The 16497-nt window shown below is 35.7% G+C and overlaps 1 protein-coding gene across 1 annotated transcript in view; it reads left to right on the top strand.

Annotated features, from left to right (window-relative positions):
• LOC137404184 (H(+)/Cl(-) exchange transporter 4-like) overlaps positions 1–16497 on the top strand; it is a 47937-nt gene that overhangs the window by 1096 nt on the left and 30344 nt on the right. The window contains exons 2-6 of the mRNA XM_068090345.1: positions 3031–3252; positions 4072–4208; positions 7303–7467; positions 11992–12064; positions 14215–14429. Coding sequence (XP_067946446.1) covers positions 3031–3252; positions 4072–4208; positions 7303–7467; positions 11992–12064; positions 14215–14429 — 812 coding nt within the window. The remainder of the gene's footprint in view (positions 1–3030; positions 3253–4071; positions 4209–7302; positions 7468–11991; positions 12065–14214; positions 14430–16497) is intronic.

Below are 16497 nucleotides of genomic sequence, written 5' to 3'. Positions count from 1 at the left end.
TCTGAATTTTGTTATTTTTGGTTTGGGATGAATGAAGAGAAAAATTGTAAACAGTGACCCAAATGTATTTCTGTTAGTCGAATCCTTCAACATTGGGCCTCAGATATTTTTGATAACTATATTTTTAGATTAGAGAATGATAGTCTGGGTTGTTGGTCAAACTGCAAAAACGATAGCTTTTTTCTTTTGCATTTAGTTTCACTAGACTAAACAAAATATTAAACAAGGCTTTTGTTTGTCAAAAACATTGACTTTTGAAAATATTTTTCTGCCGATTCCAAAATACTCTAGATTAAAGCTCTATGACAGAAACTCTAGATTTTGCGGCAAGTATACCCAGAGTGCATCAGCAAAAATCATTGAGCGCTTAATAATTCCGCTAGAATGAGCAGAAAATTTTGTTGTCAAAGAGTTGATACAACAATTTTGGGTGTGTGGACAAATTGTACCCCAATAGACTGCCGGGGCATTGATTACTTTCAATATTTCAATATTTAACTCTTGGTTAACCTTTTCTGTCAACTGGTAGTGTGCTTAGCGAATCCTTCTATTCACCTTGTTAGCAACTGGTAGTGTGCTTAGCGAATCCTTCTATTCACCTTGTTAGCAACTGGTAGTGTGCTTAGCGAATCCTTCTATTCACCTTGTTAGCAACTGGTAGTGTGCTTAGCGAATCCTTCTATTCACCTTGTTAGCAACTGGTAGTGTGCTTAGCGAATCCTTCTATTCACCTTGTTAGCAACTGGTAGTGTGCTTAGCGAATCCTTCTATTCACCTTGTTAGCAACTGGTAGTGTGCTTAGCGAATCCTTCTATTCACCTTGTTAGCAACTGGTAGTGTGCTTAGCGAATCCTTCTATTCACCTTGTTAGCAACTTTGCCAAGTTCTAGGTGTTGAATAGTTTATTGTGTGGAAATCTATTTAGAAAGTATGAACATCGAACTGAAAGAGATTTTATCAGAAACAACAAATACGGGGAGTGATTTGGATGGAAGCACTCAATCCGTAATAGAGAACTATGGAGCTCTTCGAACAATTTCACTAGAACCATGTAATGCTGGCTCCTCATTGCCAGTTTACAATAGTTTTGAGAAGCGTAGGAAGTCTGGTAAATGGCACTCTTTTCTGCTTTCACATTCTCTTTGCGACCAATCCAGTATTGCTGCTCAGCATGTCATTTGATTCAAGGTACTGGTCATTTCCTGCTGCCGAAGCCTTTCAGTTAAGAAAAGTTAATGGCTATTTAAATTCATTTTTCCTCATCATCGCTCACAACTACTGTATCATGTCATTCTTTGATTCCTGGTGATTGCTGGCTCAAGTGAACATCTGGTCTACAGGCCAACCCTATATGTAAAATATAGAAAGCATTATATGTATGTGGTTTTGTTTGTCATTAAAAGACTGTTGTTATCAGGGTTTGTATTCGGCTGTGTGTGAAAGAGTTTGGTATGTTGTTAAAATGCATATAATAATCTTTGTGTGGTCTCTGTACAGCCTTCAGATAAATTCTACAATGGACATTTTGTGAATGGCTGTTTTATATATATATATATATATATATATACTAGCTAAATTTCCGGCATTGCCTGGGTAATAAAAGTCTTGGCACACAAGATTAAACATATAACAACAGTTACCATTCTAACTTTCAAACTTCATATCATGAGGAAAATGTTTTGTGCAGGTCAAATAAAATAAGAAACAAAATAAAGCCACTATTAAAGTGTTTAGATGTGAATGTGAAATAATTAGCAAGTAATAGTACTAGTATTAGTAATAGCTAAATTATGTCTGGTTTGCTACGATTGCAATAAAATATGATTTGGTAATGATACATTTAATATGAACTGAGAAAACAAAATAAAATTCCTGAATATTTTGAATTAATAATAACAATTCGTGCACAGAAGTGTGAGTGTATAAAAAAGGTTACTGTTCCAGCAAAAACTTTGAATACGACGATGCTGGTACCTCTCGATACTGTTACAAATGTAAAAATGAGATATCGGACTGTCCTTGTCTGACTTAACGGAGAGAGAATGTAGAGGCTATTGCTGCTCAAGATAATACAATGGTCCGCGGGAAAAGTATTAGCCTTGACCGCTAATTAGCGATTGAACTTTACGAAAAACCGAAAATAAAAGTTCACGAAAACACGAAAAAGCATCGTGTTTTCTTTACGTCATTTAGCGTGTGGAATCGGGAAAATCGTGTTCAGTATATAGTAAGAGCTATGCATCATAAGAGCCTTCGTAGTCTCGTGGTTAGACAATTGGATTACAAACCTTTGGTTGCAATCTTCGCGAGTTCAAATCCAGCACGGTGAAAGATTTGAACTCCAAGATTTTAATACCTATAGCTGGACATACTGAAGTGCAGAATCACAGAAAACACACAAACTTAGAGATTTATACATATAAATATAAGATATATAGGAAACTGCTGTGTGCTGAAGTAAGCTGGCTGCTTGAAGTCATCCATTTTACTGCTCTGCAAATGCTGCTTGATGCGGTGTTAATATGGCAGCATGTGAATCAATATTTGATAATACCGGAGGTTGGTGCTCATACTCACTCCTTTAAATGAGGGTATCAAAGATCTCTATATTTCATTTTATCAGGTATTTCGTATATCATAAAGCAAAAATGCTTTCGGGTTTGTATTATTTGTGTTTGTGTAATTATGTAATACATGTACATCAATTTCAGTAGCTGCACTCTCTGCCTTATCATAAAATTGCTTATCGTCCATATGCTAAAATACAGGATGATTGCAAGTTGATTACATATAATTATAATTACATGCTATTAATTCCTATATATAAATACATTGCTATAATTACATTATATACAAGTATAATTACATGCTCAGAGTATTGAAGCTGCTATTCAACTATTAGTATAGGCAGAGTTGTCTTCCAGGTTATGAGTGATTTTTGTGGCTAACCATCTTTGATAAGTTTCTTTGTTCAATTTTTTGGTCAGTTTCTTTAGTTTGCTATGGATCTCACTCTGGGTGCGATTGTAGGCTACGCAACAGATCAAGAAGATGCCTTGGAGCAGTCATCCAGATATTCTGATTTTCACACAATCGATTGGCTGAGAGATATCTCACGAGATAGGCTGCGGCACAGACAGATCATTCGGAAACGAAAGGGTTCAGCGACAGGGAGGATGAGCAGTGTTCTGGATGCAGTAAGCGGTTGGCTTATCGTGCTCATCATAGGAGTTTCTGTCGGCGTTATCGCAGGTAAGTTTTGTTATCGCAGGTAAGGTTTGGTATCGCAGGTAAGGTTTGGCATCGCAGGTAAGGTTTGTTATCGCAGGTAAAGTTTGTTATCGCAGGTAAGGTTTGTTATCGCAGGAAAGGTTTGTTGTCGCAGGTAACGTTTGTTGTCGCAGGTAACGTTTATTGTCGTAGGTAACGTTTGTTGTCGTAGGTAACGTTTGTTGTCGTAGGTAACGTTTGTTGTCGTAGGTAACGTTTGTTAGCGTGGGCAACGTTTGTTATTGGGGTAAGGTTTGTTATCACAGGTAAGGTTTATTATCGCAATTGGGAGGGGTTATCATCGCAATTGGGAAGGTTTATTATCGCAATTGGGAAGGTTTATTATCACAATCGGTAAGGTTTGTTTTCACTGGTAGGGTTCTTACAGGTAAAGTTTGTTATTATGGGTCAAGTTTGTTCTCAAATATAAAGTTTGTCGCCACGTGTATGGTTTGTTATGCTCTTGAGGTTTGTTATCATAGATAGGGTTTATTATCACAAGTAAGGTTTGTTTGTTCCTTTAAATGATGAATTATAATTTTTTTGTGCATTTCAGGTGATGTTCAAATTTCTCATATTCTCCTGACTTTCTACCTTTGTGGTAGCAAGTTAGTTAAATGTTCTAGTTTAATTTCTAGAAAATATTCTTTTCAAAAGAGCACAAAGATTCCGTGTCTATGGGTTCTATGTGTGGGGCTCATGTAATGCTCTGAGGGTTCAGATTGTACTCCCTACTGTTTATCATTTCATGTGTTACCTTTTAATACCAGTCTGATCACGTTTTCTTTCCTTTCCTTGCAGGTGTTATAGACATCGCTTCTCCGTGGTTCTCAGATCTCAAAGGTGGCATCTGTAAGGATGCATTTTGGTTGAACAAAGAGCAATGCTGCTGGGATGATAATAGCACAAATTTTGAAGGAGATGACACTTGCTCACAGGTATCAGTGTTGTGCCTGTTAGTTTATAACTTATGTACAATTATCAGCATTGCCTCATAACGCTGACACCTGTTGACAGGTATCAGTGTTGTGCCTGTTAGTTTATAACTTACGTACAATTATCAGCATTGCCTCATAACTCTGACACCTGTTGACAGGTATCAGTGTTGTGCCTGTTAGTTTATAACTTATGTACAATTATCAGCATTGCCTCATAACTCTGACACCGTTCGGCAGTTATCAATGTTGCCTCATAACTCTGGCTCCTGTTGACGGGTATCAGTGTTGTCTCATAACTCTGACACCTGCTGGCAGTTATCAGTATTGGCTCACAACTCTGACACCCGTTGACAGGTATAATTATTGTCTAATAATTCTGACAGTTATTGACAGGTATCAGTGTTGTGCCCATTACCTTGGAATTTTTATATTGGTGTCAGTGTGTTGTTTGCAAGTAAAACTATTACAAGGAGTTAAAGTTACAGTTGTAAATTACAGTTGTTTTAAATCATTTTATAGAGTTATGTTTAACTTGTCACCCATTATTTATATAATTTATATGGGTGGATATATCTGTAGTTGAGTAGTGGTGTAAGATGAGCAATCAATCAGGCCTATGGCTATCCATTACCTCAGAGTTTTCTCCTCCGTTCCACTTTCAATGGTCGCCATCATAATGACATTATCAGCTGGAGAAAGATCCATGAACAAATCCAAATACAAACATCAACTATTTACGAATATCTCAGGCAACAGTTTTCAATTACACATCTAAAGGCATATACTTACCGGCAGCCAATGAGGTCTTCCCAACTCGGTTACCATGTTCCTCAAGCATTGCTAAAGATAGTGCAGTTTTACTACCAATCATGAGGGTATGTAATTTGATGCCTCGCGGTGCCCATACTCTTAAACCTGCCTGGAGAGAACCTGGAAGCACCTTTATGATAACAATTCAGACCAGCATCTGCCATGGCTGACAATCCTAGAGAGATCAGACTAATTGCTGTTGGCAATTCTACAGGACTTCAGGGTCTTTGGCGCAGACTAACTAATCTTTGAACCTGATAAGTCTCTAATTGTTTCAATTAGTAGAAACCAAATGTTGATAATTGAAACCCAAAAATATATTGTAAGAATCTTCTAGTTAATATAAATTATTTACTTGGTTGTCATTGGTTACAATGATAGCTATCATGATATTGTCCTGCACTAGTTTTATAAACTTTCTGCTATGAGCTATATGCATGATGGAAAACATAAGTTTTCTGATTAGCTGCTTTAGTTCAGTAAACTGAAGATGAGAGACAGTGAATGTGTAAGGCTTTTGAGGGTGTCTTTGTATTATCTATAGGTACCTTAGAGGGGTACTTGTAGAGAAGACAAGTATCTATAGTATAATCCACGCTAGTATTTATAGGTACCCTAGAGTGGTACTTATAAATATAGTGTGATAAAATGGGAAAAAGAACATCTATTGTGAAATTGATACGCAGTGAAGCTTTCTTGTAAAGACGAACTTACCCCAGATTTAAGTAGATCTTATCAGAAAGTATCGGTATTTCTACCATTTGTGACTGTTTGTGATGTTTGAGGTGATCTGACTGCCAGGATGTTTCAAGATAAAAATTGAGAAAACTTGATCGCTGTTAAAAGGCTCAGATCAAGCGGAAATGTGATTACGATGGCTATAGTTACAAAGAGTCTGACAGAATAGAGATGCGTAACTCTGCAACTTATCGCTATAGCCGATATCGACTATAGCAAAGATAGCAAGGAGTGACATCACTTCGCATATACATGTATGTTTCGTCTGAGCGTTTTAACCGCGATCCAGCTTTGTCGATTTTAATCTTGAAACACCCTGGCAGTCAGATCACCTCAAACATTAAAAACAATCGCAAATGATAGAAAAATATCAACATTTTCTGATAAAATCTACTAAAATTTTTCTGCAAGTACATCTCTGAAGTCGCTTAACTTTAGGCTGTTAGACAGAATAGCTGCCAGCAGGAGGGTGATATAGCCATGCTCTATTGCACTCGATTTGTATCATTTAGTGCAGAGGTTATGTTGAACATGTAAACAGACATGGAGAGGTGTATTGATATTAGGTAATGCAGTCAGCTCAACTGACTAGCATTAACCCACTGACTGCAGGCAGACAGCAGTAGCTTACTGTAGGTTACTGCGCTCTATGAAATTCTATAGGTAGAAAGACTGTTACATCATCTTCTGTTCTGTGAGTTTAGTTGATGTGATAAAGGTGCAGTAGACACTCTTATTACGTAAATTCCCTTCTACATAAATTCCACTTAACGTAAGGAATATATGTTAAGTTTTTGCTTTGTCTTGCGTAAAAAATACAATGTTGTTTTTAGCATAAATCTTGCTGTAGAAAAAAGTGAAAAACCTGATAGGAGCTATATGTTTTTGTTTTAATTTATCTTAGACATGTACGATATTCTTTTTTTTCACCATAATAAACCTTGCTGTCTAAAAAAGAAAACAAAATTAAATTGACATTGAAGGTATAGACTCCCTCTAACTTGAAGTAAAATTACCGTAATCGTGCCAGTTACATCATTATATCTTTAATCAGTCATTAAATTAAAAAGTTGTGTTTATGTTTTTTCCTTTTTGAATGGCCAAAGGAGTGAGTTTGATTAAATCTTGGAACGGATTAGGCTATTTACATGTATTTTACTGTTTATATAACGTAAAATCCTTATAAAGTAAATGTTCTCGGAATGGATAATTTACGTTGTAGGAGCGTCTACTGTATTTGTAAATGCTATTGAACCTTATAAGCTCAGCTTAAATCTTAACCTGGAAACAAAAGTTCAAGAGGAATCTGCTTTTGTACATTACTAGAGGAACCCTGCATTTGCAGAATGAGAGCCTGTCTGCGCCAATTTGTATTTATCTGAGCTCAATAATGTATGTACAACTGGTTTAATCCGCTCACCCACCATTTGCATTTACAGAATGAGAGCCTGTCTGCACCAATTTGTATTTATCTGAGCTCAGTAATGTACGTACAACTCGTTTAATCCGCTCTAAGAAGCTGTCAAATTCCTTTTTGTGCTTGTAGTGGTCCACTTGGTCAGATCTGTTTGGGATCAAGATTCAAACTGGTGCAGGTGTTTATGTCCTCGAGTACCTGTTCTACTGTGTTGTGGGCATCGTGTTTGCTGTTATATCAGCCATTGCCGTCAAAGTATTTGCTCCGTATGCGTGTGGGTCCGGAATACCAGAGGTATGTGTAAGCTCCCTTTGCATTTGTTAATGACATTGCGAGTGTTTACCACGCTGACACATCGTTCTCTCCTGGAGTGGTATAAAATAATTGATGCTATGTGGACTATTGAAAATCCATCTTGAACTTCTAAACTCTCTCGCTACCAAAGTAATTTTTTTACCAAGCCGAATTAAGTATTATGTAAAGTCTAACATTTGACAAGAAATTGTCATAACTTTTGAATATTAAGTATTGAACATTTAAATTTTTTTCAAAATCTGATATATGACAATACATATATGATGATATATGACAAGGGCGCATATAAATTGTCATAACTTTTGAACCATATGGTCTATAAATAGTAATATAGGTACCAAATTAATCGGCATGAAATTTTCATCAGTTGATGCCATAAAAATGTAAAAATGTGTTGCAAAATGAGCTCAGACACTTTTTCAGCCATTTTTGGTACAAACCGTAAAAGTTGCACATATCAGATGTATGTGCCAGTTTTACACGATTTAGTCTGCGCTATTGCTGACACAGTAATAGCCTTGAGCCTTCGAGGCAATCCTCTTTGCATTTGTTAATAACATAGCATGTGTTCACCACTCTGACACATCGTTATCTTCTGGAGTGGTATACAATAATTGATGCTATGTGGATTATCCAAAGTCTATTCTGAGTGTGTTGAAGGAGGAGCGGCACTAGAATTATAACAACCATATATGGTAATAAATTATTCATGATTGGATTTTTATTAAACCATAACTGCCACGAACAAGTTTTATCGTATTTACTAGGTAAATCAGACATGCTGATTCAGATTTTGTAATCAAAATAAAGATTAGGCCACTAACTTTCAGAGTAATAAAGGATTTTTATAGCGTTTTAATATCGGTCTCGAAAACAACACGATCAGCATAACAAGCTCCACCCATAAATACTTGACGTAACCTAGCTTTTTAGGAACAGAAATTACGTAGAGATGTTTAGACCGATTTAGAATAATAGAGATAGGTGTTTTAAAATCTATTAATATCTAAATCCAGCTTTAAAAATAATATCAGTCTTTTCTGAAAGGTAGATGAGCTATTTAGCATTGCATATTTAAAAAGCGCGATAACAACGCTAGCTCGTGATAAAACCGCGCTTTTTGAGCTCGTTTTTCTCGGCGTCCAGCCCATTTAAACGTCATGTAACAAGCTGCGAGCAATTTTAAATAGTTTATATCCCTTTCATAAAAAACTGAAATTATTTTACAGGCTGGATTTAGATAATAATGGGTTTTAAGACACCCATCTCTATTATTCTAAATCGGACTAAACTTTCCTAACTTCCGTTTCTGAAAAAGCTAGGTTTCGTCACATATTTATGGGCGGAGCTTGTAATGCCGATTGTGTTGTTTTCGAAACGGATATTGAAACGCTTTAAAAAAGCCTAAATGACTTTGAAGGTTAGTGGACTAATCTTTATTTTGAGTACAAAATCGGAATCAGCGTGTCTGATTTACCTAGTAAATACAATAAAAGTTGTTCGTGACAGTTATGGTTTAATGTCAATCATAGATTTGCCTCCCCTGGTCTGCCCTCTGTGTGATGGAATTTTGACACGCTGATGACTACCTATGTTAATTACAGAGTATACGGTATTTCATATAGGCTTATATCTCAAAAATATTAAAATTGTGCTAAATTCACGCTTTTAGTGCAGCTAAATATAGGAGATTTGGTATACAGTTGTTTTTGTAATATTGAAATACAATACAAAAATTTTACTTATATACAACTTTGCTGAGTTTTGAGCTATTGCTGTAACGCTATTATATTGCTTGTATTCATCGACAGCGACGCACGATAGACGTAATTTTTGAAGTAATCACATATTTGAAGACTTAGGTGGAAAGATAATATACTCATAGTTAGTGTTTAGGTTTGTTTTTGTGATGAATACGTATTAGTCTATTTTATACAAAGTTTATCACAAGCCTCCTGGAGAGTTAAGATAATTCTAAAGATAAGACAGCATTCCTGCTTGTGTACAAGCCTCCAAACAGGTACAAATTGTATCACGAAGAAATTAAACTTAAAGATAAGTTAGCCACCCCAAAACTGCTTTTGTAGAGTTTGCTATCTTACGTTTTGGAGTTGTTGTTCCGCATTGTATCAATGTTTACAGGGGCAGCCAACTACTAGCTATCTCTTTTGCCGAAAATAATTTTGTGCAAAGCTGTTTCATCGTGTGGAGACTCGAACTATTGATTGATTCAGCTGTCAATTGCTTTATTATACTGATTAGGGACCAGAGTTTTGGGTTTCTTAAAAATCTGTGAAACTTCTTTTATACACATTACAGTTAGGTAGGAGCCGAAGAAATTTGGGACATATGAGAAAATAGGCTGACTGTATCAATAAAAAATATTACACAATACATTGCATCATGGATATATTGTATAGAGAATTTGATTGTTTTCTAAGAATATGCTAATTCTATGGTTGTTATTTGGAAATAAATGGCACACCAGATATGATTAAATAGAGGCGTCATAAATGGCCCCTAGATGTTGAGTAGTTTTTATTTCATCGATTGCTCTGAAACAGGCCACAAAAATTAAGGCGATTCACCAATGAAGTGAAGCAATGAGCAAAATAATTTAGCAGTGTTTGATGCACCTGATTCACTTTATTTTTACTTTGCTGAGCTATCACTTTTCGTCTGGCATCGGTTTCGTTCCTTTTTGGGTCGATTGTGTCGATAGGATGTGTCATTGTTTCTGAAGTCCGGATATAATTGATACCTTTCAAACTTGGTTCAAATTACATTATCATCGGGGAGTTATGTTCACATGTACACCTATTGGGATGGCCTTACACCGCATTTTAGTAGATTTTATCAAAAAGTATTATTTCTTTTGTATAATTTTCATGATTGCTTTTGATGTTTGAGGTGATCTACTTACCAGGATGTTTTAAGATTAAAATCGACGAAACTTGATCATAGTTAAAACGGTCAGAAGGAAAACACGTGCAAAATGATGTCACTAGTTGTTATCATTGCTATAATTGATATCAGCTATTGCATTCAACTTGCATCATTACGAGTCTCTATTCTGTCGGTCTCTTTGCAACTATAGTTGTTATAATCCTACTTTCACTTGATCTGAGTGTTTCAATCCTGATCAAGTTTCAACCTAGAAACATCCTGGCAGTCACATCACCTCAAACATAAAAAACAATCGCAAATGATAGAAAAATACTGATATTTTTTGATAAAATCCACTGAAATTTTGTGCAATTTATTTTTAATACTGCTTAGTATTAGCATAGATTTGGGGTGTAAATTTGCTTGGGTAGAAGAGGTCCTGACTTGTTTTGGAAACTAGGTAATAGTTATTTGTTGCATAATCAGATTTACATGGCAGAAGTTGAGGTTTTTATCACAGACCATTACATGAGCGGTATCATGCTATATATCCAGGTGTTAGACTTTGGGACAAAAAGACATCTTTGGGTTTATTTGAAATATTTGCGTTAATATTAGTTAGTCAGATGCATTTCTTTTTTTAACAGTAGAGTAATCTATTGCTATTGCGCGGATAAGCTTTTGTGGCTTCAGTACTTCCCGGGGTGTAAAATAAACATAAAAGTATTAAAGATTTCAAGAAATAAAACGAAAATACATGACTCTCTTTTATACTCTCTCTTCGTGAGATCCTTACACGGGCGTCGTTGTGATAGTAGTTGTTACTGGTTCACATTTTTCTTGTGACACTTTGTAAAGAGTAGAAGTGTAGTGCTTGTGAAAACCTTTCATCACATCTCATGAACACCACCTACTTTTTAAAGTCGTCCAGTGAACATGAGGAAAAGAGGAAAACGCTTACAAGTAACGAAAAAGTCACTTTATTATATACGAGCCTATTAGCTTGTATTTCGCCGATGACAATTTGCCGATTATGACAATTTTCACTTCTCACTGGGTTGCCGGGATTCACTTACTCGCAATAAATGAGGGACTACTGTATCCTGTTTTTATAATCTGTTGATTTTTGGTAGGTTATAATAAAAATAACCAAAATAATATGATAATCCTTTATAAATATATTTTAAAATATTTGGAATATTTTAACAATACTATGTGACTTTTAAGTGTAAACATTTGATCGATCTAAACATTTTTGTTTGCAACACTTGACAGATGTAAATTTATGTATACTATGCAATGTCTACTGTCTGCGCTGTCATAGATTGTAATCAGATTTGATACCTACGATGTTAGAACTCACGGGAGTTGTATTCTCATTAGAGTAGGAATCATCAGGACTGTATCTAATGCATCGGAAAAGGAGTTGCAATTACACATCATATGCAGTAGAACATATCCTCACAATCGCTTCACCGTAACTACTAAAAAATGAATACACGTACATTGTAGATAATAAATATTACTAAAAAGCAAGGCATTTTAGAGTTGTCCTGCTCTAAAATATTGAAGAAATAACTCCAATATTCTGATTATATTTTGTCTATTTGTTGACAGATAAAAACCATTCTCAGTGGATTTGTCATCCATGGCTATTTGGGAAAGTGGACACTGCTTATTAAGAGTACAGGTGACTTGTATATCTTGTTGCTTTCTAGATCATTGTGTGCTGCTTTGACAGCAGACATATTCTGTGCAGAGCTTTTTCTCTTTTTATGACTTCTTGGAAGTCGCACAAAAGAAGTTGATGATTCATTCTATAGCACGATTAGTAGTTGACTGATATCATTGGCTTACCAACAATTCTATTATGTTTATCTAATGTATTTATATTGTATAGTCTGCGGCTGATTCTTATCTTGAATGTTTTAGCTGGTTTCAATCGCGATGCCGATTAATTGAATATCAACATTTGCACTACAGATGACAGGGTTGTCTTTCCTTTTGTGTGATTATTTATCCTTGATACATCAGCGAAATTAAAAATAGTTATATGAGGAGTTTTTGTAATGTATCTCTACATCCTTTGTTGATCGATCTTATTACAATGATGTCTCATGAAAAAGTCCTTAGTTTTATTTATTTAAACGAATTGCTGAATAATGTTCATGTGAAATTCGTCTTATAATCTCTTACGATATTTCAATTCTAATTTAGTAATTCTGCATAGATGCTTTTCATAAAGATTGAGTTGTGATGGTCATTCGATAAACAAGGTCAATTTATTTATAAAGAGTTCAATTATAAGTAGGAGCTTGATTGTTTTGAGGTCATATAATCTCTACTGACGACTCACCTAATTTTTTTTTGAGATTATCTGGTCTTGTGATCCTTTGTTTTGAGGTTTTCCAAAACGGCCGATCAAGACACATGCTCCAGGATTGAACACAGACCAGCTATTAAATTTATGGTGGCGGAAGGGTATAAACCCAGTGAGGTTTACAAGAGATTGGTAAATGTTTATGCAGAAAACAGTTTTGGCCAGAAAAATTTAAATTGGCGCTAAATGGCCGAAATAGTTTAGAGAATGCAGGACAAATATTGATGATGAGTAGAGATCAGGTAGAGCAGTTAATTAGCCTATTTAGTAGGAGTGAAGGTAAGAGAGGAAGATTTTGCAAAGAACTTTGGTGCGTCAGTTAGTACAGCCCACAAAATTACTCATGAGGAGCTGTCTTACTCTAAAATCGACTCTCACTTCCCAAACAGCTGATCCAACAGCACAGGCAGAAGAGGATTGAGCTTTCAACAGAACCTTTGTCGATATAAAGGAAAAGCCGATGAGTGTTTTAAAAGGATTTTCACTTGTGATGAGACTTGGATTTGGCCCTATGAACTATGATTTGGTCAATTAAGAGGAAACAGAAATTCGCCTGTTTAGAATAAGTTCAAGTTACAACGATCTACCCGTAATATCATGCTTACTGTTTTTTAGGACATGCAAGGGTCTATCACTATTTCATAGCTTGACAATGTCACCACTGTCAACAGTGCCACCTATTTTTAAAGCAGGCTTAGAAGGATTGGACGAATAAACATCGAGGTTTACAGTCAGCTGGGGTCATCTGTCACCAAGACGATGCTAGGCTTTATACAGCAGCCAAAACAATTAAAAAATTAATAAATTACTTTGGGAATTGCTACCACATCCTTCTTAAAGTCCTGATCTTGCATCATCTGACTTCTACCTGTTTGGGCCTGCTAAGGAGTTGCTGAGAGAAACTAACTTCGATAGTGATGACGAGGTTAAGCTTGCAGCAAACGAAATTTTTAAAATTCTGTATAAAGGTTTATGTGCTGAAGACATTTAAGAGCTGATACCTCGATGGTTAAAAGTTTGTGTCATTGCATGGAGATTATATTGGAAAAATAAAAATTATAAGCTTCTACTTATAATAGAACTCTTTATAAACCACCTTATTTATTGAATGGCCGTCGTACGTAAGCTATTAATGTACACAGAATATTATGAGTAATGTATATTAGGTACAGAGATTGATAGCAAAAAAATTGTAATAGATGTCAATTCTATACACGCTAAGCTTGAGCGTCGACTTTGATGGCAATAACCTAGAGATGAGATAATTGGAATGACGTACTCATAGACTTATATTTATACAAACTTGGTTGGCAAGGCATCGATTGGGCATGACACACCATGAAGCTTGTATCATCTCTTACAATGACTCTGCAATATAAATGTTTTCCACGTTAAATTAAACTCTCTCTCTGTGTTAAACTCTCTTTGATGTATATTTATGCACCCTTTATTGCTTGTAGGGTTAATCCTGGCTGTAGCCTCAGGTCTTTCACTGGGAAAGGAAGGCCCTCTGGTGCATGTAGCCTGTTGTCTTGGCAATATACTATCGTACTTCTTTCCAAAATATCGCAAAAATGAGGCTAAGAAAAGGGAGGTTCTTTCTGCGTCAGCTGCTGCTGGTGTCAGTGTGGCTTTTGGTGCTCCTGTGGGTGGCGTGCTTTTCAGTCTCGAGGAGGTAAGGTTGTCCGAGTTGTTTGTAGATCTTATATATGCTATTAGGTAATGCCGGATATATAATTAATTATTATCAGACGGTGTGTTTGTATTAAGGGCAGTCTTTAACTAAGACATGCACATGTCGGAATAGGATAGTCGGATTATACAAGTGACAGCAGAGGTTGAGCTAACAGGACTGCGTCGGAACTCTCTACACATTAGGGAGAGAAAGTGACAACTTGATTGTAGTCTATTTATAAAGCTTTTCATTAATAATTTGACCGGTCATGGAGGATTTTATGGCTTGAAAAAATCTTGTGACTCGACAACATTCGGAAGTTGAAACAAAATTAAAAATCTGAAAATTAAATATTATAAATGAAAGTTCCACTTCAGCCACGAATCTCTGATCTTATTTGAGTTCTATAATGTGCTGTAAATGGAATGTGAGCTATAATGTGCTATAAATGGAATGGGAGCCATAAATCAACTCAGAATCTGTTTCTCAGCACCCAAAGTTGCTCAAACTGTCCAACTGATCAACAGGTCACTATGGGACTGGGAATAAGTATTGTTGCTTTTTATTTTTTCACGGTTTTTCTGTATGTAAACTCATTGGCAGAATAAAACATAATATTTACCATATTAAGAGCGGTTTCCGCCTGTCGGTCGATCTGAAGTGACATTCGGAGATTTAGAAAAAAGTTAGCTTTTAACTTCATTTGAACTCACCCCTTTCAGCTTGGTAGACCAGCACTCTACCACCTGTGCTGGTTGACTGCCTTAGCACATTTAGAAATAATTGTGCACATAGTTATTACACCTGACCATCTTTGACAGCACTCCGGGTTGTTTTTATAAAGTATGAGAAACACAAAATGGTGTTTATTTTTATGCGCTCGAGTATCAAATCGTTTCAACATTTTTTCAAAATACACCTGCTGTTAGAGAAATACCTGCATTTGTGCTACTGCAATGTTTTTGCAGTTGACCTGACTTACAAATGTGATTTCATATTCACCAAAAATTTTTAAACTTCAGGTGTTCATAAAAGCGAAGTTTACTAAAAATATTTTTGTCAAAGCTAGTATACCTTAACGCTTGCATGTTGACAGCAGCAGATGTTTAATGGTAAATATTAGGTCAGCTCAGCTAATATTGTTAACAACATATTATTATTTGCTCCATCATCGATAGATTTCATAGCAGTTTGAATTCTGCCTTTTCTCTAAAACCTGTCAGTGCATCGATCTCGCTTGTCTCTTTTCATCTTGCATATCAAAAAGTTTATCGTTTCGGTTCCTTTCTTGCGATCACTTTGTCTTTAGTGGTAAATAACTCTTACTTAATGCTGTTGGTTGTTATAATTCTTACACCGGCCTGTTCTCACTGCACTGTATATCAGCTGCGCTAAAAAGTCACTCGGTAGGCAAAAAACTACAAACTGTAACCCGCTCATTTTTTATCAACAGTTATCTGAAATCCTGCTACTTACCATTCAATCATCACACAGAATCGTCTCTAAGTTCTGCATTGCCAAATCACATGGTGCATAACTATTATATTTACAGTCCACACAATATAACGGTTGACACAGAACTCACTATTCTATAACTGGTTTGTTAAAAGTCATTTTAATATGCCATTATTAATTAGTCCAATAATAATTTGATTTTGTAACTGCTGAAAGTGGTTGGGTTTTATATTTTGTAATGATAGTAACAAGTATAAAAAGTAAGTGAGAGCTATACATTTATATTTGACCAACACATTTCATAACAGACCAATTCTTGCCTAAAAAGGAGTTATCTCCTCACCATAATATCATAAGAATGTGACAGCTTAGTCTATAGCTCCTCTCATCCTCATCTCTATCCTTCGGTTTTTCGTGACACGTCATTCTATCGTTGTTTGCCATCTTTATGGACAACTTTTATTGTTAAAAACACTAAGCATCTGCAATTAATTATTGCAAACAATGCTTTTGTTTGCAATTTTTTTAGTATCAAAACAACACCGAAAAATACTATTAATCAAAAGACTGACAATCGTTTTCTACAAAGATGGCGGCTTTTTCGTGAACGAGC

The sequence above is a fragment of the Watersipora subatra genome, chromosome 9 (assembly GCF_963576615.1).
Source record: "Watersipora subatra chromosome 9, tzWatSuba1.1, whole genome shotgun sequence".
Lineage (NCBI taxonomy): Eukaryota > Metazoa > Bryozoa > Gymnolaemata > Cheilostomatida > Watersiporidae > Watersipora > Watersipora subatra.
Note: the sequence above shows the minus strand (reverse complement) of the source record. Positions and strands in the feature narration are given on the sequence as shown.